Genomic DNA, 24553 nt, shown 5'->3' on the forward strand with positions numbered 1-24553 from the left:
TAAAAAAATTTAATGATTAATAATTAATAATAATTGCTCTAATATGCTGAAGTTAAACACACCTCATATACCGAGAATGTAAACTAGACTTGCACCAGGAAACAAACCTTAACAATGGATTTAGCCCAACTTTGCTGTCACATTGCTTCTGCAGGTAAGATCATGATCCACAATCATTTTACTGGAGCAAATTATTTTTTAGTAAAGTATGCTAACTTTGACATGTATATAGGGATCTGATTCTGACTTTTAGAGCTCTTCATGGACACGCACCAGCTTACGTCACTGAACTTCTACAGCACTATGTCCCTAGCAGGTCCTCGAGGTCATGTGATCAGGGCCTACTTGTCATACAGCATACAAGGCTGGGAACTAAGGGACACAGATCTTTTTCCACTGTGGCCCCCAGACTGTGGAACTCTCTCCCACTGAGGTTAAGATCTGTGGGCTCAGTAGTCTCTTTCAAGAAACAACTAAAAACACATCTTTTTAGAATTACATTTCGTTAACTTTTTGTCTTTTTTTGTTTTATATCTTGTTATCTCTTTTTGAAGCACTTTGTGATCTTTTGTCTAGAAAGATGTATATAAAAAATATGTTACTTACTTTACTTACTTATGTTATCCCCACGAAACACTGGCAGTCTTAAATGGCATAAGCTGTAAGGAACTTGACAGATGTATTAATATTATTAGGAGAAAATCTTGGATCATTTTGTGATGGATGCATGCATCAGAAGATGCATCTTTATTTTCCAGGAAACGGGCAGGAACAGGTAACATATAGATAAATGCTTATATTGTTTTTTGGGACACAAAAGAAATGCCTTTTCAATAATAATAATAATAATAATAATAATAATAATAATAATAATAATAATATCAATTGAACCCTTGTTCAAGTATGCTGAGTGTCAGCTGAGGTTAAGCACACCTCATATACTGATAGTGTGAACTAAACTTGCACCGGGAAACAAACCTTAACAAACCTGTAAAACCACACAACTCTTCTCTCAGGTCTTCACTTCAACTCCATCTTTCTAAATATGACGATGAAGCTAATGCTGCTGCTCCTTAGCTGTCACATTGCTTCTGCAGGTAAGATCATGAACCAAAATCCTTTTACTGGAGCAAATTATTTTTTAGTAAAGTATGCTAACTTTGACATGTATATAGGGATTTAGCACAACTTTAAAAAAAAAAAAAAACTCACTTGCACTCCGACATCAGAGCTAGTCAAACAGTTGTATAAATGATATTTATTCTGCACTGCTTGAAGGTTTAAATCACAATATCTACTGATGTAGCAAACATCCCAGCTACAATACATACATGCTGGGACTCACTCTGAACTTGTTACATTCGAGTTTGCGTGTCAGGTTCTTTGTGTTACAGTCAAAGAATTTGGCACATTGTATTGGACATAGGCAGGTATTGGCAAGCAGGCATGTGAAGCACTTCATGCTTCAGTGTGTGAAAGCAGGAACAGATGCAACAATAGATAAGCGTTTAAACTAAGTACTGCCAGCCCTGAAGATTTTTTCAAATGTTAGAACAACAATAGTTAACATTAAAGATAAAGAAAAGATACCTTATTTTTATTGTGTCTTTTCTGCCATGGCGTCTTTTCTTAGTGCAACTAAGAAATGCATTCAAACATTCAAGCTCTAACAGAAATATAATCTGACCTCGAGCAGTGGTTTTACTTTTGCTTTATTTTATTGGGAGAGCCAAAACATTTTAGCTCTGATTTTCTGAAATAATTAGGATTAAAAAATTGGATAACACAAATGCATGTTTTATCAGAAAGTGATTAACAATTGAATTTGATTTGCACTACAACTCTTCTGCACTGTCCATTAGTGATGTAGTAGAAAAGGGTTGGTATGTCGTATAAAAAACATATATTTTAAACATGGTTTATTTACACTGCTAGACTCCTACACTCCCACAAGATTTAGGCAGAATGCTTTTAATACACGTGAAATAGTTTCCTGATACATATTTCTGTTAAACAGATGATTCTTCATCATTTGCAGTTTAGCAAATCCAAAGACTCTGTCTCAAAAGTGTTTAGCAGAAGCTTTAGTGAAAATGTTAAAGAATATAGCAACATAGTTTTTTAAATGATGTAAAGTGCACTGTAAAAGCTAAGTAGTTCTCAGAACTAAAAAGAAATATGCAAACCTGTTGCTTCTAAAAAACTAAGTAAAGCTTACTTAAGTAGTAAAGGTTGTGTTCGTTAATAGTCTGAATAGCCCAGAGGAAGAAGCTGTTTCTGAGTCTGGGGGTGGTGGAGAGGTGGTGGGTGGGGTGCAAGGGGGTCACCTGTGATGGTCCTGGTTTCCATGAGACAGGAGAATCGGGCGATGGTCACCGGGGTGGCTCTTTAAGTTAGGAAAAAGGAAGCAAAGATGAACCTGGAATTTCCCCTAAACAGCCCTGGCATCTGGTTATGATGTCCATCAGCATTAAAGGGAAAAGCAAGAAAAAATACCAAGTAACTCTTGGCTATGATAATTCGTCATCTCTGCAGCTGCCACAGAACACCAAAGTACAAATATGCACACAAATATGTAATTCATGCTAACAGGAGGATTAAAAAATATTATCATGCTGTTACATTATAAATTTTTATAAAATTGATATTAAAAGAAAAGAAATAAAGAAAAGAAATAAAGAAAAAGAAATATGCAAACTCATTGCCTCTAAAAAAAAACTCATTATGAGTATATAAATTTGGAACTATTGGAACTAAGGAACTATTTTTAGTAGTACTTTATTTTTAGTAGAATATTTATTCTACGTTTGTCATGTTCCTGGGTATGTTGACCCAGCGTTTTAGGTTTAGTTTATTTGGATGTTGTTCATGTTTAAGTTCATTAGATTAGCGAAGTTCATTTGGTTATTAGACTCCTTGTGTTTTCTTCCCCTGTATTTAAGTTTCCCCTCACCCTTTGTGTTTTATGCTGCGTGTTTTATGTTATCAAGTTTGTTTTGTCATGTCTGCATCTCATGTTTCCTGTTTTATTTTGAAGGAGTCGTGTGTTCTTTGCTCATTGTATTTAGTTTCACTTCCCCTGTCCTGTCGTTACCCTCATGTCAGTCAGCTGTTCCCCCATGTGTTCCCACGTCCTCTAATCACTTCCTGTGTATTTAAGTCCTCTGTTTTCAGTAGTGATGGCCAAATGAAGCTTTCTGAAGCACTGAAGCTTTTTAACACAGTCCTCTCTGGTGACATCTGGTGGCCAAAATTATGAAGAGCAGCTTGAATCCACAAAATAAAACCAACCGCTTCATTATGACTGCTCACTCTACAGAGTGTAATTCTGTCTGATATTGGGCCGCCGTTGTGTTGCTTTGAACGTGTTTTTTTTTTTTTTTTTTGGGGGGGGGGTTAAAAAATTTGGTTTATTTGTTTAATAAATAATCTTGACCGGTAAACTCTCCTTGTTCGAACATGCACCATGGTGTGGTCTTTCTTTGCTTGTGACTTCTTGATGTTGGCAAATACAATACTTGAAAAATGCCACATTACATATAATATACATATAATAATGTACAACACGTTATGGAGTATGCTTCTGCTGTGAGGTCCTGCCTCCATGCACTTGTGCAAGTGCTAGACGGGCATATTTATAAATAATATTCTCTGAATCTGTTCAAAATCACCACCCTTTCAGCTTGTTCGTGGCCACAAGTGGCCACCTACAGATTAGGTCTGTAATTTTTTATTATTTTGGGTTTTTTTGCCATTTTTTTAGCATAAAGCTTTTAAGTAACTTCAGTTCTTTCCATAAATATAAAATAATTATTACATTTTTATATTTTACCCTTTAAACACCAGTTTGTTTGTCCACTGCACCAGCTGGACGACAACCTCAAATCTCGCAATTTTATATAATTGCATTGCTACTGAAATTTCTTGTATTATTAATAGTAGAGTCTGGGGCATGTAATTGATTCACATCAACATTGATTATAATGCATTGTTATTTTAGTGCAGAGAGAGCAAAAACATAAAAAAAACCCTTTCAGACTGTTCGTGGCCAAAAGTGGCCACCCCTTGTTTACATTTACAAAATGCTATAAAATTATTATATATTAAGAAAAATGTCCAGTTTTTTTTACATGATTTTTTAGATTAGCATCAGGGCTGTTCATCAAAATCAAAATTTCATTAAAATTCTGAAATTTAACCCTTTAAATACCAGTTAGAGCACATAATCATAACAACTCATAAATAGAGAAAATCATAAAATCCCAGTTTTTTTCTAAATAATACATGCCATCTGATTTATTTGCTAACCATGATGAAGGTTAGATGCATAGCAATAATTAACACCATCAATGACATTTATTGTTACACCCCGGCCTAGGCAACCGGAGTGCAACACGAAAAAAAGTAAAAATAAAGAAAAAAAAACACAAAAAAACCCCACTAAAATAATCCCAAAACGAGATTTAAAGCAAGATACGACATTTATTTACAACACCAAACCCAAGACGTCAAACTATTTACAACGGGGGGAAGATCGCGACCATGACATACTGAAACACAAGGCTTAAATACATAGAAGGGGCAATCAGGGAATGGACCACAGGAGGGAAACACAGCTGGGGCAAATTAGACCTGACGAGACAGGGAAACGTAAACTGAAAACACTAAGATAACACAGACTTTCAAAGTAAAACAGGAAACACATAACAGTCACGCCAAAAACAACACACCGACAACACCAAAACGTAACAGTTCCCCCCACCCAAAAATCAAACATTTAACACCAAGTGAAAAGTTTGATCCAGACAGACGAAGCCGATGAAGGCTGGAGCGGTCCCACTGACCCTCCAGCAGACGACGAAGGCTGGAGCAGTCCCACGGACCCTCCAGCGAAGGCGGATGAAGGCTGGAGCGGTCCCACGGACCCTCCAGCGACGACAAAGGCTGGGGCGGTCCCACGGACCCTCCCCTCAGCGAAGGCAGACGAAGCTGATGAAGGCTGGAGCGGTCCCACTGACCCTCCAGCAGACGGCGAAGGCTGGAGCGGTCCCTCGGACCCTCCAGCGAAGGCGGATGAAGGCTGGAGCGGTCCCACGGACCCTCCAGCGACGACAAAGGCTGGGGTGGTCCCACGGACCCTCCCCTCAGCGAAGGCAGACGAAGCTGATGAAGGCTGGAGCGGTCCCACTGACCCTCCAGCAGACGACGGAGGCTGGAGCGGTCCCACGGACCCTCCAGCGAAGGCGGATGAAGGCTGGAGCGGTCCCTCGGACCCTCCAGCGGAGACGGACGGCTGAAGCGAAGGCAGACGAAGCTGATGACGGCTGGAGCGGCCCCACCGACCCTCCAGCGGACGACGAAGGCTGGAGCGGTCCCACGGACCATCCAGCGAAGGCGGATGAAGGCTGGAGTGGTCCCTCGGACCCTTCAGCGAAGGCGAATGAAGGCTGGAGCGGTCCCACGGACCCTCCAGCAGACGACAAAGGCTGGGGCGGTCCCCGGACCCCCCAGCGAAGGCAATCCCGGACGAGCCCCCATATGTTACACCCCGGCCTAGGCAACCGGAGTGCAACACGAAAAAAAGTAAAAATAAAGAAAAAAAAACACAAAAAAACCCCACTAAAATAATCCCAAAACGAGATTTAAAGCAAGATACGACATTTATTTACAACACCAAACCCAAGACGTCAAACTATTTACAACGGGGGGAAGATCGCGACCATGACATATTGAAACACAAGGCTTAAATACATAGAAGGGGCAATCAGGGAATGGACCACAGGAGGGAAACACAGCTGGGGCAAATTAGACCTGATGAGACAGGGAAACGTAAACTGAAAACACTAAGATAACACAGACTTTCAAAGTAAAACAGGAAACACATAACAGTCACGCCAAAAACAACACACGCTCGTCCGGGATGGGGGGAAATGTTACGTTTCGGTGTTGTCAGTTTTTTGTTTTTTTTGCGTGACTGTTATGTGTTTCCTGTTTTACTTTGAAAGTCTGTGTTATCTTAGTGTTTTCAGTTTACGTTTCCCTGTCTCGTCAGGTCTAATTTGCCCCAGCTGTGTTTCCCTCCTGTGGTCCATTCCCTGATTGCCCCTTCTATGTATTTAAGCCTTGTGTTTCAGTATGTCATGGTCGCGATCTTCCCCCCGTTGTAAATAGTTTGACGTCTTGGGTTTGGTGTTGTAAATAAATGTCGTATCTTGCTTTAAATCTCGTTTTGGGATTATTTTAGTGGGGTTTTTTTGTGGTTTTTTTTCTTTATTTTTACTTTTCTACGTTGCACCCCGGTTGCCTAGGCCGGGGTGTAACATATGGGGGCTCGTCCAATCGCTGAGGGGTCCGAGGACTGCTTCAGCCGTCCGCCGTCGCTGGAGGGTCCGAGGGAGGGACCGCTTCAGCCGTCTGTCTTCGCTGGAGGGTCCGGGATCGCTGGAGGGTCCGAAGGAGGGACAGCTTCGGCCTTCTGTCTTCGCTGGAGGGCCCGGGGACCGCTCCAGCCTTCATCCGCCTTCGCTGGAGGATCCGAGGGACCGCTCCAGCCTTCTGCAGCTGGTGGGCTGCGTGTCCGTGTGTGCGGCTGGTGGGCTGCGTGTCCGTGTGTGCAGCTGGTGGGCTGCGTGTCTATGTGTGCAGCTAGTGTGCTGCTCGTCTGTCTTCGCTGGAGGATCCGAGGGACCGCTCCAGCCTTCATCCGCCTTCGCTGGAGGGTCCGTGGGACCGCTCCAGCCTCCGTCGTCTGCTGGAGGGTCAGTGGGACCGCTCCAGCCTTCATCAGCTTCGTCTGCCTTTGCTGAGGGGAGGGTCCGTGGGACCGCTCCAGCCTTCATCCGCCTTCGCTGGAGGGTCCGTGGGACCGCTCCAGCCTTCATCCGCCTTCGCTGGAGGGTCCGTGGGACCGCTCCAGCCTTCGTCGTCTGCTGGAGGGTCAGTGGGACCGCTCCAGCCTCCATCAGCTTCGTCTGCTTTCGTCTTCAGCCTTCGTTTGTCTGAATCAAACTTTTCACTTGGGGTTACATGTTTGATTTTTGGGTGGGGGGAACTGTTACGTTTTGGTGTTGTCGGTGTGTTGTTTTTGGCGTGACTGTTATGTGTTTCCTGTTTTACTTTGAAAGTCTGTGTTATCTTAGTGTTTTCAGTTTACGTTTCCCTGTCTCGTCAGGTCTAATTTGCCCCAGCTGTGTTTCCCTCCTGTGGTCCATTCCCTGATTGCCCCTTCTATGTATTTAAGCCTTGTGTTTCAGTATGTCATGGTCGCGATCTTCCCCCCGTTGTAAATAGTTTGACGTTTTGTGTTTTGATGTAAATAAATTCGTTTTGAGACACTTTTTGGGATTTTGGTGGAGAGCCTTAGTGTTTTTCTTCGTAGTTTTATTTTCCTTATCTTTGCTTTTCTACGTTGCACCCCGGTTGCCTAGGCCGGGGTGTAACATTATGCAACATTGTTTTTTTCTGCAGTGGCAGAAAAACAAAAAAACTCCCTCTCAGACTGTTCGTGGCCAAAAGTGGCCACCCCCTGTTTACATTTACAGAATACTATAAAATTATTATATATTAAAACATTTTTTTAAATGAAAACCAGTCCTAGTCATGAAAACCAAAATATAATTCAAAATGAGAAATTATACCCTCTGAATACCAGTTAAATTATATGTTACTACTATGTTTTTTTTGGGGGGGGGGGGGAATAGCAATAAAGTTCAAATTTTTTCAGCAGTTGAATGACGAAACCTTTTTTTTTTTTTAAATCATTGCAGGTCAGTGCCAGTAACAAAAATAATAATTATTAATATTAATATTTTGTATTATGCCTGTGAGTAATAACCCCAATAAAAGAAACTCCCACTTTGTTAGTCATGCCAAAAACGGCCTTTTATTGCTTGTTTGTACAAAATACATCCTCTTTCTTTGTGTGTGTGTGTGTGTGTGTGTGAGTGTGAGAGAGTGTGTGAGTGTGTGCGCACACTCAGGGAAGGCAGGACACGCAAACCACAGCAGAGTGATCTTTGCAGACACTCTTTCCACAGCTGGAGCAAGTGGTTGCCGTTCTTCTTCTGTTTATACACAGTTCGCACCTTTTCCTCATTTTGTTGATGGGCTGTGGGTCAGACTCTGATTCTGATTCTGACTGCTGTATCTCAGCAACAATAGCTGCGGCTGCTTTTGAGCGTGGGGCACAAGGCCGTCTTGCAATTTCTGGAGTCACCAGCATGTGGCCCAGCTCCTCCAGGAACACCCTTCGTTTGTGGGGCTTGGTGGACTCCCACTCAGGATTCACTGCTTTCCACAGGACAAAGGCATTGTATGCTGAGACATCCAGAAGATTATAGAACAGAGCCAGTGGCCAGCGAGCGGTTTTCCTCCGACAACTGTAGGTGCCAACAACCTTGTCTAGGTTATCCACTCCACCTTTACACTTGTTGTAATCAAGGATTGCTGCTGGCTTCTTCTTTTCCACATCACTCACTGCAGGTTCCCTATGCTTTGTGCTCAAAAGAAGCACATTCTTCCCTCGCTTGGGCATGTAGGAGACTGCCATGGCTGTTTTGGTGAAGGCAAAGACAGATGAAAGAATCTTCCTCTGTCTCAGCTGAACAAGATGGGGAGGGAGCTCTGGTTTGTTTCTCCTGATGGTGCCAACCAGAGCTAGTTTTCTTTTGAGCAGCTCCTCTGCCAAGCTGAATGAGGTAAAGAAGTTGTCACAAGTGACAGTGTGTCCTTGGAGCCCCTCTGTCAGTTGTAGCACAACTCTCATTCCCTGATTAACTTCCCGGGAAATTCCAGGTGATTTTCCTGTGTAAATTTCCATCTTCCAAGCATAGGAGGTTGCCACATCACAGGTCACCCAGATTTTAATGCCATATTTTGCAGGCTTCTTGGGCATATACTGCCGAAATCCACATCGACCTTTGAATCCAACCAGCTGCTCATCGACACAGACGTCAACTCCTGGATTGAACAGCAGGGGGAGACGAGCAACCCACTTTTCCCACAGGACGCGAAATGCAGCAAGCTTATCGTTCCTGAAACGCCCCGGGCGGGTGAGCTTGTCATCAAAGCGGATGTTAGCGCTGATCTGGGCGTAGCGGTAGTGGGGCATTGTAGCACGGAATATTGCCCGTCCGGTCTTGTCAGCCCACAAACCACGCGATGCTTCATGCCTTGAGCGGTAGACAAGCGGTATCTGTGTGTGCCTGTTGGTTTGTGTCTATGTTTCAGGTCGGGTATCAGACGGCACCTCTCTGGGGACATCTCAGGCCCTCCCCCCACCAGTCCCCCTGCCAGTGGCAGACGCACTCAGACATCGGTGTATTGGTGGTTCTTTGTGTCCGGGGGTGGGCATCCAGGCACACACCGGCTCAATCCTGGCTGCCTGTCGGGGCCTGGAGCCTGGGGCTCGCTCGGGCTCCTTTGGGGGTGGGGTGCCCTCGGCCTCTCGGCCTGGGGCTTGGTTACTCTGGCACAGCTGACTGCAGGCGGAGCTCACGGGCACGTCACTGCAACCCCCCCTGTCTTCTGCTCCGCGGCTGCTGAGCAACCCCTCATCCGGGGCTCTCCTTTGCTCTCCTTTTCTTTGCTTGTTTTCTCTTTTTTTCTTTCTCAACAGGTGATCCAGGTGATTGATATATGTATTTTTTGTCTCTTTGTTTTGTTGGTTTTTGCCCCTTATCACCGGCCCTCTTCCCCACTCTTTTTCTTTCCCTCTTTCTTTCTCCCTTTTCTTTTCCCCAGTCAAGTTTGTCCCGTGTTCAGCAAATGAAAGTAAAAATAAACAATAAAAGCAAAGGTGAATCAAATAGACCAATACAGCAAGGCCGGGATGGTCCATTTGGTAAAGTAAATCCATTGGGCATCTTTCTTTGCCTTTAGACAACAATTCTGATGGCAAAAGAACCAAACGGGACAGGCAAAAAAAAAAAAAAAGAAAAGAAAATTAAGGTACTTAACTTCTTAAGCAGTAGCGGTTTTTGATACGGGCGACACGAGTGGTTGCCCGGGGCGGCATCGTGGTGGGGGGCGGCATCACGGGCATCGGCAGAAAAAAAAATTGCTCGTACTCATGCTGTCCCAACGTCATGCCAGCACATATTGGGAATGTCATAGGCACTGATCGTTTTTTTATCGCCCATTTGCTGGGAGTAAGGGCGCCCTTCGTTTGTGAGGTGCGCCTGCTGCTTGTGGCACAGGGAGGAGAGGGTGGGGCGGCAGGGGATTCACTGGCTGGCTGAAGCAGCGTTTAATAACCCACCCCAAAATAAAACAAAATAAAAACAAACCAACAAACACGAAAACACCAGACATTATGATACAGACTTATAATTTGCACCGATATTTTTTCGAAATTCTATACGTCCAAAGTGAGCGCGAGAGCCCTCGGTGCGCCTGCTTGCTGCTTAAGTCAAAGTAAACTTTATTGTCATCTCCGCTACATACAGTCCAGCATATAGAGAGACGAGAGAACGAGGCTCCAATTACAACAGCGCAAGTAAACAAACAATATATATAAGAAGAGTAAGAAAATAAATATACACTTTAGGACTAGGGATAAAGGGATCAATAACAATTTAAAATTTATAATTTACAGTTTGATGATTTAAAGTCTCACACACAACACATCGAAATGTGAGGGGCCCTGCTGATACCAAAAAGAGCACATTTCATTCATAATGCTGTAAATCCAAGCCCATTATGTATTCTTGATTTGAATACTGGGTTGTGTGAAATCCCAGAAATAAACCACAAAGTGAATCTGTGAACTAAGGTGTAGGTCTGTTAGGTTATGTTGTGGTTATCCACGAGTTGGGGGATGGGTGTTCATATTGGAGTGCAAAATTAAAATCAAGATCGACAAGAACAGTTCAAAGCCATCAGGGGCTCAGTTTAGAAAAAAGAGAAAAGAGGAGGAGAAACGAAAGATACAGGTAAGCAGATGTGTCATTGGATAATGGCGGGTTATGTATTCTGAAACAATCAGAATCAGAATACTTTATTAATCCCTAAGGAAATTATGTGGGTTACAGTTGCTCCAAGAAGAATTGGTAAAAATAGTAACAGTAACAGACTACTCCAAACTCCAAACAATACATCATGTTACTGTTAAAGGAATATTATGTATATATGATCAGCTATCATGAAATGTATTCTTTTATTATTACTAAGCAAATGTCTATGTGACCTATTACATGAATTCTTCTGTGATAAACAACTTACAGCTTCCTCTTTCTGTAAGAACATGCAGATTTAGAAAAGGCGAACCTCAGCTCTGAGTTCTTAGAATAACTCAGTTATCTTTGTAAAACACACACACACACACACACACACACACACACACACACACACACACACACACACACACACACACACACACACACACACACAGAACTGTCTTGTATAAATAAAGACGCAGGCGGTTGTGGGGCGCAGATCTTGCGTTCCATGACTGCCCCTCGCGAGTGAAAGACGGCTGCCGTGTTTGTGTTTTCTAACTCAGGTGTCTTAGCTGAAGGACTACGGGGTGATTCTTAGAAATCCCCTGTCATTTAAATTGGTCCTTCGAGCTTAGCGATGGAAACAACAGACACGTTTCTGTGACTCCAATCCAAGGTCTGACTGCTGCATCCTGACATTGTGGGAAGCCAGCACCGAAGTCTGTCGACAGCCCTCTCCAGGTAGAGGTAAAGACCTGGGACGTGAATTCGGGTCCAGGCCGGTGGAATAGTTCTGGTCCAAGATGTTGGGATGCAGCCAGATGACCTGACAACCAGCAAAAGACAGCTGAGGGTGAGAAAACACTGTTTGTTCTTAAACCGCCGGAAGGGTTTAGAGAAATGCGCAAAATAGGTTAGAAGTAGCCGCAATTACTTCATGGAACACGTGATATAGGTTGAGTTTAGAGTGGTTTTAGAAGTGGCCGTGAAATACTTCGTGACAAATTAGCGGGCAAATGTCTATCTGTGTGTATGTATATGTGTGTATGTCTTTGGAAGTAAGTTGATTTTACAGCACAAATAGACTGCTGAACTAGTTCCATCTTTGTGTTCCTGTAAAAAGCCCAAGTACTGGTGACAAAAGGGAAAAGGTTGAGCTTTGTCTCATAAAACTGACACCGCCCTGTGGATAACACAGGGTAGAAGGGCATGTCAGCAACCACCCTGAAGTCAAGCGTGCCAGTGACGGCCCAGCAAAATCTTTGAGAATGGAGAATAAACAAGAAAAATTAACACATGATGAGAAATGTTTAGAAAAACAACAAACCAGAGCAGGACTAATCCAAAAGAAAGATAGAGGAATGCATAGTGGAACAGCAAGAGGTAGAGGCAGGCCTAGACACACACCAAAAAGTGGCTTTAGCACTGGATGCTGGAGGTGTGGAAAAGAGGGACATTTTGTACGTGACTGTAAGAAACAAAGAAGCGGTTCAGATCAGGAAGAACATGAGAATCCCTGATCAAGTAAAAGATTAGAGATCAAAGGTTAAAAAGGGCTGGATACAGACCCAATTGAATACATATAAATACAGGAGGAATAAAGTTGAATAAACAAAAGGCTAAATTAAATTAGAGCTTATCTCTGATGTATTCAAACTAATAATAACATGGATAACAACCTGTAAACTGATAATAACGATGAAACATAGTTTGGATGACGACCATGCCCAGAATGAACAGAATGAATGAAAGCAGATAATTCACACGAAGACATATTAAATAAAATAGAGAGATGCATAAGGTACATTAAGGCTGTGTCATTGTTCAGCCAAGGAAAGTGTGTGAAAAGAAAGTGTGTCTCCAGCTTGGGAAGGGGTGAAACTGCAGATCACCCCCAGCCCCTGATGGATACTTAATAAAATATAAAATAATCAACTATTGTATATTGTAATATACTATTGCTGTTATAAAAAAAGGAAAAACAAAACAACAATAACATTAATAATGACAAACTATTAATAATAAGCGGCACCTCAGTCAGTTATGATGTGAGGCGGATAATTGTTAATAGTAGTCTGATTCAGGCTTAAGGTTTTCTCAAACTCAGTAAAATGATATATGAGATGAAGAAAATAAGGAAAAATACCTAAACTAATCAGGTGCATAGAAGCACTTGACCTGATTGAAAACCTGTCATCCTAGATGAGACTTTGAGCTAAACCCTGTAGACAACAGCTAAAGCTACAGGTTTGAGAAGCTGAATTAAATATGTGGACAATACTAAGCTGATGAGCAAGTTTTTTTTAATTTAATTGTTATTTTTTAGAGCAGAAGCTGCATGATATTAAAAGCTCACACATGCAACTGTCTGTGAGCTCAGTTTTTTTCCTGACACTTCTGCTGGGTTTATCCATCTCCTGGGGCGGGCCTACAGAGGAGTGCTGAAGATTTCCCTGTGAGGGAGCTGCTGGTGAAAATCATGAGTCCTGCTTGATCAATGCCATGAGCTTCAGTCTTCCTGTTGTTTCTTAAATGAAGCCTCTTTAAGCAGGTCAACAGAACTTCTGGCACAGGACAACTGTGATGAAAGAAAGGGAAGAAGTTTTTCCAAACCTCTGGACCCAGGAAACCCAGCTTAGTCCTGATGGTCTCCCTCACTAGTTTCTTTCCAGGGTGAATGTAGCTGTTGATATAATATGGACTCTATTATTAAATGAAAAGAACAAATTAGACTACACTACTGAAACGTTCTGCTGATGTATTTAAAGTTTCCGTGGTAGCAGGCTGTAGAGGGCTGTGAAGATTTAAACAGTTTTAGACCCATTACACTCACAGTCTTATGTTAAAATCTCAAAGGACAGCATTATATTTATATATTATTATATATTATATATATTATATTATATAGACCGCGGGGGTTTGAAGACGATGTGTCGGTCGGCTCAGATATTTGAAGTTTACACAGCTACATTCTCACCTGAAAATATGTTAAAAGGTTTTTTGCGACCCAGAAAGAGAAATAAGAGTAATATTAAAACTAAGTAGCTGCCGCCATTGTTGGAAACTGGAATTGGCTGGGCCGCGGTATGAATTCTGCAACATGGTTTTTCAATTTTGTTGTCCTGGAAAATCGGGAGAAATTCGGGAGAATGGTGGTCCGGGAGATTTTCGGGAGGGCACTGAAATTCGGTATTCTCCCGGAAAAATCGGGAGGGTTGGCATGTATGGTTGTGGCAACATCACTAACCTTGTCAAACACGTCAGAGTAAATCATATCACAGAATATGACGAGCTTATGTTGAGACGAACTGAAGAGAAGGACAGGTGCTGCTAGGGCGAGACAGACGTCTCTAACGGAGTCCTTTAGTGCTGCAGGCAGGCAAGGTGTTCAAATAGGCACAACTTCAGCTTTTTTTTTTCTATATGATGAACCTTACATTATTAAGTGATAAGAACAAGTAATCTGATGTCCTGTAATCATTATGATGCTATAATTTGAGATACAATAAATAAAATATGTTTTTGTACAAAGTATCGGTATCGGATCAGTATCGTCGATACCACCCTGAATATTACTTGGTATCGGATCGTAAAGAAAATCAGTGATATCGCACATCACTAGTGCAGACCCCTGGTTGTTAGATATGGAGGACCACAAGAGCCACGCGCATCGAAATAAAGAATTCTGTGCTTAAATAATGAAGTGTAGAAAAAATCTGCATTTGTAAAATCATTTTTGAATTCCAAATACTGCTCATGAATAAGACTAAAAGCAGGAAGGTGTCCTTTATAACTAAACCTCCACTTTAATATCATAGTTTATAATATAGCATGTGTACTTTAGTAATAACTTTTTTATTTCAGTATAGTGGTGTGCACTTCTTACCAGTTTGTCCTTGGAAAATCCACACGAGTCTAGATTTCCGAGGACATAGCCCGTGAAGTCTGATACTTATACTTGGATATAAGTTATCCAGTTATTTCTTTTGAAATGGAAAAACAAACTTTCATGTCACTGGTGAGTTATCTAAGGGACAAATGTTTAATCCATAGCAGCTTCTGCAGTAACCATGGTAACCACAGACAATGAGTGGACGGGCCAATGCAGGCCAGACTTTGGGAAATATCCCTCAAGTCTCTGAAACTAAAAAAAAGCCTCATGAGCTGTGTGATTAGTTTTACATTAGAGTATGTTTTATATGAGCAGCGTGACACTCACTTGACTGAATGAAGACAGTTTGTCGCATTGTTACAAAAACACGCGTGTATTATTTTCATGATTTATTAATGTTATTATAGCTATTTGATTCTAATATGCTGCTGAGTCTTTTACACTGCAGATAACACAGAACACGCATCATGAACACCTGATCAACCAATCACTTTGATTCCACTTTGCAACAAACTGAAGCATTCAGCTTTCATCCTTTTTATAATAGTGTTTGTTTGACTGCTATATTTTTATACCTGTGCTCTATATTATAGATTTTGACGTCTCTGGAATAGTTGACAGTAATAAAGATCATTTTCTGTGGAAGAACGCTGATATGACCCGTGAATTAGATTCGTAGATGACCGTTAGATTTGCTTGATGCTGCCAACACTTTCAAGGGAGTTATCCTGTGTTCCCGGATAACTCGTTAAATGCACCTATAATCATTTCTTTCTTAATTTTTACCTGGTTAGCTAGAAATTGACCACATTTTTTTTATGGTGTTCAAAAGTTTGCAAGCAAAGTCTTTGTACTAAGTATTGAGGGTTTTTTTTTAATTAATAATTTCATTCTACTTTTTAGTATTTTATTCAGTATTTCCTGTTCCTGGGTGAACACATAGTCATCCTCTAACGATTGGATTATTTATTCTAATACCTGAATGCGTTTGTTTTCTCTTTTCTTTTTATCTGTTGAGAATGAAATGATTTGACCTCTCATCACAGCTTTCCCTGCTTCCCAGCGAACAGATACTGATGTTCCAATCTGGTCATAAAGCTGAAATATAAAGCCAACTCTTTTTTAAAATATTTAAAAAAATCTTAATACATCATTGCTTAGAGATTAAATGTCAAATTTTTACTTGGCAGAGTGATCTTTTTATGTGCTCACAGTGTGATTGCTGACAGCTATAGGGTGTATCTCAGTGTCTGAAATGCCATTCAGCAGCGAGCTGCTGACTAGGAAATAATTCAGACGGGAGTAAGTGTGATCGATATATGTCCGATATGTCCGCATGCTCTGTGAGGCTGCAGTGGATATGCTGACTGTAATGGAGGATGTCACTTTAAGAGAGACGGACTTGACCTCCTGAACTATGAATGATGAAGATGATAAGGTACTGACTTTTGTACACTGACACTGATCGTACTGTACAGATGTGTAACGTTTGAGGGTGTTGTGTGTGGCTGCGTAAAAGAACAGGTGATCCGTGCAGTGAAGGAAGGGAGAAGGAAGAGACCTGTAAAAAAGGCAAGTGGGAGGGATGAAAGAGAAGACTTGAACAGAAAAAGAGAACATTGTAATTAACATTGTAAGTAATGGCCTTCTTCAAGATTACATCGACCGGTGCTTCGAGGATATGGAGAGCATCTAAATTCTCCCCACTGTCCTCCAGGGCGGTGGAGATTATTAAGCAGATATGGTTAGATTTTCAACAATTACATGGTATGACCTGAAGCTCAGAAAATATTTGTTCATTTCGGACCTACCATTGACTTTTTTCCCCCTGACAAGTCTCCAGCATGTGATGTCACCTAAAGCATTTTCTGTCAATTACCTTTTCCATCACTCTCTTACCTTTTCTGTGAAGGCCCCCTTCTGGTAAATTTCAATGGTGAGGATTCCATTCTCCTTAGTGAACACGGCACAGTCGAGAAATGGCAAACTGTTTATGTTTCTATCCACTGAGTTGATATGACCAGTGAAGGATTCTACTTCTTGGGTTTTGATTTTGACCCAGGTGTCATCCACGTATCTGTACCAGTGACCAGTAAAGTGCTGTCCCTTTAAAACAGCCACAAGCCTTTCTTTCCAATTCCTCCATGTAAAGGTTGGCTACAATGGGTGACACTGGGGAACCCATGGCACAATCATGTTTTTTCTCTGTAGAAACCCTCATTGTATTTAAAATATGTGGTGGTAAGACAGAGGTCTAACAGTGTGAAAATCTGATCAGGGCTGAAACTGGTTTTCCAAGGAGCTGTCTTGTTGTAGTTAACTTCAACATTTAAGTTAACTTCAATTTAGTCACCTCAAAGCAATCATGAATTTTACAAGAGTTGATACATTTACAGTCAAATCTGTTAAAAGTGTTACTTTAACATTTATGCATGCATGTAAAATTAATTGGTTTTCTCCTAAAATCACTTTTGGCAACACATTGTCCACCAGGGGCAGAGTTTTTGATGAAAGCCACAAAAAGAAAAAGATGGGTATGGTTGGGGTATGACATTGTTTGTGGAAGTACTTCAAACAGTTTAATACTGCCAGGGACCAAAAACCGGATGCTGAGTGACTTAAACAGAAATTTATTTTACAAGTCTTTGACAGAGAAAGCTGAACTACAACTAAATGCAACAGCGAGTAAGACAACATATTATGAGAAAGGCCAGAATACAAGCTGAGTCAGTTCAAAGGAATAGCAGGGCCAGGAATGGGGCGATGGAATCTATAGCGGACAGGAACAGTGGCTGCAGGTGGAGATTAGCTGGAGGAGGAGGCGAACTAGATACGGGTGAGTACAGAATGCAATGTGGGTGCGCAGGGAGGCAGGCAGGTGAGGATGGCAGTTAGCGAGAGTGAGTTTTACCAGCAGCAGCAAACCAGAATCCTGAGGCGTGACTATGGCAAGAGCTGAAAGATGTATCAGGTGCCGAGTAGAGGACAGGAAAAGAGGGTTAAGCAAAACATGCTGAGGAACACAAGACACAAATGTGAGGCAGAGAACTGACTATAGTAAGCAGACAATCTGGCACAGGTTCATTGTGAGCGTTGGTCATGAATACTACTGGAGTAATTGCCAACAGGTGAGGAGCAGGGAGGAGCAAGGAGGGCTCCACCAAGGGGAGGAGAGCCGATGCTGTGGAAAATTACTCAGACTCACCCAGATCATGACAAATACACTGTAGTATTATGTTTATGGTAGTGTATCGTAGATGCACATATTTCCCATATTTCCATTCAAGAAACATTGACCTATGAAATTAAAAAGAAAAGTAGTGATCTCTGAAGGCATTTTCTTTACTTGTTTATTGTTTTTTGCTGCTTTTTGGGGGGGGTTGACATAAGAAGAAAAGGCCACAATTAAGTATGCTTTTGCTAATGCTAAAGCTTTTAATCATCAAACTCATCTCATTCAGTAAAAAAAATACATGTCATTAGTCCAAGTTTACATTACAGTAATGCAAATTACATGTGTCACCTTATACATATGCCACATGCCATAGAATCCCATCCCCTTTGCTTTTTGAAGTCTTATTCCGACACATACGTACATTTAACAGATGACCCAAGTACACCAAAATGCATTCACTCCATGTAAAAAAAAATTAAACACAATGCTGTTGTAAAGTAGTAGATTGTTTTTTTCTATTCTCAATTTTTCACACTTGGTGTCTTTGGCTCAACACTTCTGTGCATATTTCCATCCATCACACGTTGATGGATTTGGTATATTTTGCTCTTTTTCTGTAGAATTTGACATGCGTGTTTTAATGTTCACAGAGTGCTCCTAGCACAGCTGTCTAGACACTTTCCCAATCAGGAGTGTAATTCAAGAAAGAGTGAGAAAGGTTAGAGTGGTTTCCTTCCCTGTTTGTTTGTCAGCTTCATACCTTTAGTCAGTTATACATTGTAGAATAAAACATTTCAAGCTTCAAGGTTCTACAAAAAAAATATGTCAAAAGAAAAACATTTACAACTTTAAAACAATGTCCATCATCCATCCACCAGACACAATAAAATAATCCTATAAATTGCATTTTTTTTCTTTGTAGGCTAAAGCTGAAATTTAAATATTTGCCAAATATGACAATTTTTGTTGTTATTCATACCAGCAAGATGTCATTAGAACACAATTTCGATAGTTATAGCTCATAAAAGAAACACATGGAACATTGATGAAACTGACCACATTTTTTGATAATCTACATCACACTTTATTGAATTTATATTAAGAAAGCTTATCAATTTTAGGTACAAAAAAAGTTTAATCACTTTTTAAAGAGCCAGCCTTTCCAATTGGTACCTACTCCGATTGACCCGCCACGGATAGCCAGTACCTAATGTGTGGTTGTCATCATAGCAACCTGTCTGTGCTTCCCACACCATAATTAATATGCAACACGATAGATAATAAATAGGTTGGACACTGAGGTAAGAATATACCTGCTGCTCAGTCTGTAGCTTTTCATTAGACTCAAGGGAACATCGTGTTGTTTTTTGTAGCCATTTCCCCCAATGCTGGGTTTCAAAAATGGCGGTTTTAATTTCTGTGAACAAGACACACTCATGATTCATTGGGTGCTTAAAAAGCACTGTTTTTACCATTTCTTCCCTTGTCTAAACGTGACAGTAGTATTTAGAATAAAAGGACTGTATATTTTGTTAATTGTATTTCTGGTTTTACCTAGGCTATCAAATAATAATTTTTATCTTAGACTAATTTTGCAGTATCATAAATACTTTATTTCATTATTGTAGCCATTTTTTTCTCTCTACTGAACCTCTTCTCTTGGATTGTCTTCCCATGTCACTTGTTCTGTTGCCAGACAAGGAAACAGTATTCCATAGCACATTTTGTTTTTACATTCACTGGTCATTTACATACTTTACATTATAGGCTACTGGGCCTCCCATAGTAAATCCAAGGTAAAAGGATACTTCCTCCTGGCTGTATCCACTTCGAATGTCACCCAAATAAACTGGGCGCACCAATATTTTTAGGTTGGCTCCATAGTTAACATAAATTTCACCATTTTCTGATTTCCCTTTTATCCTTAACAGCTCACACTGCACCTCTGGCTGGTTCCATGCTGCACCACTCTGCCAAAGATGATGATGCTTTCGTGAATGAGTACTCTCACTGCTGGAAGAGTCTTGTTTTGAAACACGGTCCAGAATTTGATCAAGTTTTGCTTTAGAAACTATTCGCTTTAGTCCACTGGATTTTCCAAGAAAGAAATGAGCTATAGTACTCCTTGCTGGAAACATGTAAGAGAAGCGCCGATGAAAGGATTTCTTGGCTGCTGTGATATATGTGCTGATATTTTGGCATGCTGCAAAGCTTGCAAGCTTTTTGTCTTTTGTAGGCCACAGGAGCAGCATGGAGAGGTAGTACAGTTCTGTTAGATTTGATTGGGTGCCCTCTTTTTGCAGTTCCTCATTCAGAAGTTCAACCAGCTCTTCATATTTTTTTACCAACTTTGAAGATGGCTTGATGCTTTGCAAGACTATGTTTGCCAAAATGAAGTTTACTTTATCTGAGACAGATGATGACTTGTCATAGATAAAAGTCCATTTTCTGAGAATGTGCTCCATTTCAGTACCATGTTTATCAGTCAAGCACTGCAAAATTCCAGCAAATGTGTCTGCACGCTTTGTTTCCAGGTAGAACTTCTGGTCCAGTATTTCCTGCCCGAGACTTAGATTGGGGTTTCTGGCCTTTTCGGATGCTTTCTCCTCATCTGAACTACTGAAGACTTGTATGTACTTTCTGAAGTACTCAGATATTTTTCGTTTACTTCTTTCATCAGTCATTTCCCTTTCCTTTGACCTAGGCTTTAGGTATGTAAAATAATTCTCAAAAAATTTGAAAATTTCCTTCAGCCTTGGCCTGAAGGAGATGAGAAATTTCTTGTGTTCTGCCAATACAGCCACAAATTCATTGGTAGCTGTGTTGCTGTAATCATATAGATTTTTCTCTTCAAGGTGCCCTTTGAGAAACTGAAGCATTTTATCTCTTTTATATCTGCCACTGACACCAGAGAGCGGAAGATCTTTAATGATGTCAAGAAGGATAATCATTACTTCTGTCTCTCCAATATAGCCTGATGTATTGTAGGATTTTGATCTCTTTCTGCTATGCAGATCAAAAGGATCTACTTGTTCATCTGTTTTAGCAAGGTCCTGGGACTCCTGGAACGCTTTTACAGCTTTGGCACCCAATCTTAGGCATTCATCATATTCTTCAGGAGTTAGATCATTTTTGATTTTCTTTTTGAGGTGGCTCTTATAAACTTGTCCAACTGTATCTGCAATGTAGGAATTTTGGTTTTTACTTTGTGCATCCAAAGCCCAACGCAGGGCTGATGTGAAGTCTTCTTCTTTCAAGCAGAAGTATCTTGCCAGTGCTTGCGGCAGTGTTGCACTTCTGTCAAACCTCAGTGTGGCTCTTTCTAAGACTTCTTTGGTTTTGTCAGGTCCTTCCTCAACATATATTTCTTCAATTAAAGGAGAAAACAGTGTGTCTTTGTCATCTCCTTGTTCTTTTCTGTGGCGTGTGATGAGCATGCTCTGAATGTTTTGGACCAGAAAATCTTTTCCCATGCATGACTTGTAAACTCTTTCACAGTGCAAAATGTTGATGGTTATCTCAGACAGAGAAAGTTTATGTTTTTGATTAAGAACTTTAAGACACTTACTTGCAATCATCTGGTGCAAGAATCGCACTGCTTGATATGTGCCATGTTCTTCAATGGTGAAGGTTATCAGCAGTGTGGAATAGGGATTCATTTTGTCATCAAGAGTTTCTCGCTTGAACAGGGCATCCTTTATGCCCACGAGTTCTTCACACAGAGACAAGGACAAGTAGGATCCATTGACATAGGTGTTCAGCAAAGCTAGGAAGGACAATAATTGACCCTGCTGGGTAGTAGTGTCAAGATCTTTAACAGTGTTGCTCACCAGATCGGTAATGTACGCCTCACTGAAGTTATTTGTCATGATCATGAAGGCATAGAAAGTTTCAGGTTTCTCATGGTCAATTTTGAGCTGTTCAAGTTTTCCAGAAAACAAGTTCTGCTCTTTAGTTGACAACTTGTTTGTGATGAACACATTTTCAAAGTGGCTGTTTCTGGAGCTCTCATATGGAAATTGGGTCCTCTCACAGTTCAGTATAATTACCATGGGACTGTTATGTTGTTTTCGATTACTGGCAACATTCAGGATGCACTGTTTTAGGTCTGTTACATCTTCCCAGTTGTCCACCAAGAGAAGAACAGGGACATAACCTGGCTGTTCCTGTTTGCCATATATCACAAGATTCATGACTTGGGAAGCAATTTCGTTATTGTTTTCCATGTTGTTTTTAACAACAGCACATCTGAATTTTCTTCTTAGCTCCCAAAGGACATGCATTGCTAAAGTTGTTCCACCACATCCTGGGTGATGGAATAGATTTATTACTACACAGAGAGATGTGTAGCCTTGAACAGGTGTGATCAAGTCATATAGCTCATTGTATTTGTCTCGCTTGATGAAAGGCAGACTCCCAGTCTGCTCAGAAAGGTAAAAATTCCACCATGTAACTTGTCCTCCTCTGTAAAAATCTTCCTCTGTTTTCTTCTTAAACCCTTGAAAAGAATCCATTGTTTCAATTTCTGTGTTCTCACATTCATTTTCACACAAGATGTCCAAAGCAGTGAAAAGCTCTTCATCTTTTCTTGTCAGTTGGACTGAGCTTGAGCCAGTGGATGGCAAGTATCTCTGGGATGACTGTGTTTGAGGTTCTTTGAGTTTTTTGATGGTACTGGAAATTTCATTCAGACTTAATTCATAAATGCATTTACTGGTGATGTCTTCCTTACAACGAGACTCAATCAGCCTTTTCCACTCAGTGAATATAGTGGCATCTTTGCATATGCACACAATATTATCAGCTCCTTCTAGCGTGCGATAGATGGCACAGAATGTCTCCAAAAGAGGGCTTGAGATGTCTGTTTCTGCAGAGTGAAGAATAAATATCACCAGGAGTCTATCCTTGGAAAGCAAATCTGGCTTACAAAGCAGAGATATCAAGTTGCTGATATCACCAGAGCGTCTCTTAAGCCATTCACTGGGTGCGAGAGGCTTGTCTGCCGCACCATCTTCATTTACCTTTCCATTGCAGAAAATCCAGCTTGTTTGTTTAAACAAGTTTAGCTTTCTAATGGTTGCAGTCAAACTGTCTTGAGTGGTATACATTCTTGGGTAGTGCAGATTGGCTGTGTGGTGTCTTCTGTAAAAACTACATGTTCCATTTACATCAGATTCTGGGTCAAACTCAAGAACAGCAAACAACTTCATCTCACTTAGAAAATCCAAGTGCTCCAGTTGACTTGAATGACATTTGTCAGTAACCACAATGACTTGCAGGGAATTGTCAAACGAATCTCTTCCACGAGTTATGAGCTGCTTTAGTCTTTGACCCTGGTGGCCTTGTGGTTGGAGTTTCTCATCCTTTTCTTCTGCTGACTTGCGTGCTGACGCCCAGTGCTTCACTTTCTCTGTCAAGCTTTTCATTTCCTCTTGAACCACTCGAGGGTTTGTGTCTGCTAAAATGTTGATTGACCTTGGGCCATCCCTAACAAACAGGCATTCAGTTTTGCATTGCTGACTTGTTTCTGCTGTTGTAATACTCAGTTGAGTATAAAAAAGAATGTGCTGAGTCTCTGAATATGTTGGAACTACATCAACCTCAATAACCCATTTGTCTGAAGTTGTTCCATCTTGATAGCAAACTTGTATAAAATTAGGAGGTCTGACGCACATTCTAGCAGTGTTTACATGTTGTTCTTCAAAATATTTGCTCACTGATAATTCAAATGCCTCAATATACTTATCGAAAGAGGTGATTGTGTGTCCAATAACCTGACCATGTTGTGGTCCTTGTTGGTTGTTGATTCCAAAATGAATAGTTCCGTTGGTTCGTGAATTCATGCAGCTTGCAGCAAAGCTAAACACTTCCCTTGTGAATTCACATAAGATTTCTCTTTCATCTGCTTCAGTTGCATTAGGCAGAAGTTGGTACTCGTGGATTGGGTCGAGGAGATTACTTGGACCGGTTGCAGGTGGAAAAATGTCATTTTCCGTGTAGAATGTGGAGAAATTATTTTTGTCAAAGGGACGCATTTGACATACTCGTCTCCTAAATTGTAGCTCTGTTGTGTTGTCAGTATTTTCCTTATGCAACTGTGTATCGGCCCTTGTGTTCTGATCTGTTACTGAACTTATTCTGTCTCTTCCTGTCTGCAATGTGTCTTCAACAAATACAGAGCTTTCGCTTTGGATTCCCGAATCTGATGACACTGTTTTAGTTTCAACAAATTCATCAGTGTAATAACTCTCTGATAATCTTGCACTTAAATTAAATGTTTCTGAATGCTTCCTTAACTTCTTGACTTGTTTTATGATTTGTATTGCTGGAGCAGGTGGAACACCTAAGTCTAACAAGTCTTGTTTTTCAAAGGAGGCCAAGCAAGCCCCTGAAAATTCTTGTTCATAGAGGCTCTGTGCAACATGATTTGGTACCCTAAGTGTAATCACCAGCCAATCTTTCACATGTTCTCTGGTCCAGTCTTCAATTAGTGGTGGTAGTCTGAGGTCACAGTCTGCCTGCACACCAAATGAAAGTAAAAGCAAAATT

At 41.0% G+C, this 24553-nt stretch overlaps 2 protein-coding genes and 1 long non-coding RNA gene across 4 annotated transcripts in view; 2 read left to right on the plus strand and 1 right to left on the minus strand.

Moving 5' to 3' along the window:
- Positions 1 to 24553, plus strand: part of LOC309699276 — a 27077-nt gene continuing 2524 nt past the window's right edge. The window contains exons 1-2 of the long non-coding RNA XR_014274294.1: positions 1 to 154; positions 1017 to 1097. This is a non-coding gene — a long non-coding RNA (uncharacterized lncRNA). The remainder of the gene's footprint in view (positions 155 to 1016; positions 1098 to 24553) is intronic.
- Positions 3460 to 7441, plus strand: LOC309698155 (uncharacterized protein; the record flags this gene model as incomplete). The annotated part of the gene is made up of 3 exons (XM_082520467.1): positions 3460 to 3469; positions 4789 to 5262; positions 6491 to 7441. The coding sequence occupies 3 exons, from the start codon at positions 3460 to 3462 to the stop codon at positions 7000 to 7002; spliced, it is 996 nt and encodes a 331-aa protein (XP_082376593.1). The 3' UTR covers positions 7003 to 7441.
- LOC309699192 (sterile alpha motif domain-containing protein 9-like) overlaps positions 18166 to 24553 on the minus strand; it is a 23845-nt gene continuing 17457 nt past the window's right edge. For both annotated transcript variants that reach the window (XM_082522101.1, XM_082522102.1), the window contains exon 5: positions 18166 to 24522. In XM_082522101.1, coding sequence (XP_082378227.1) covers positions 19741 to 24522 — 4782 coding nt within the window. In that variant the 3' untranslated portion in view covers positions 18166 to 19740. The remainder of the gene's footprint in view (positions 24523 to 24553) is intronic.

Source organism: Aulonocara stuartgranti, assembly GCF_965226115.1.
Source record: "Aulonocara stuartgranti genome assembly, chromosome: 22".
NCBI lineage: Eukaryota > Metazoa > Chordata > Actinopteri > Cichliformes > Cichlidae > Aulonocara > Aulonocara stuartgranti.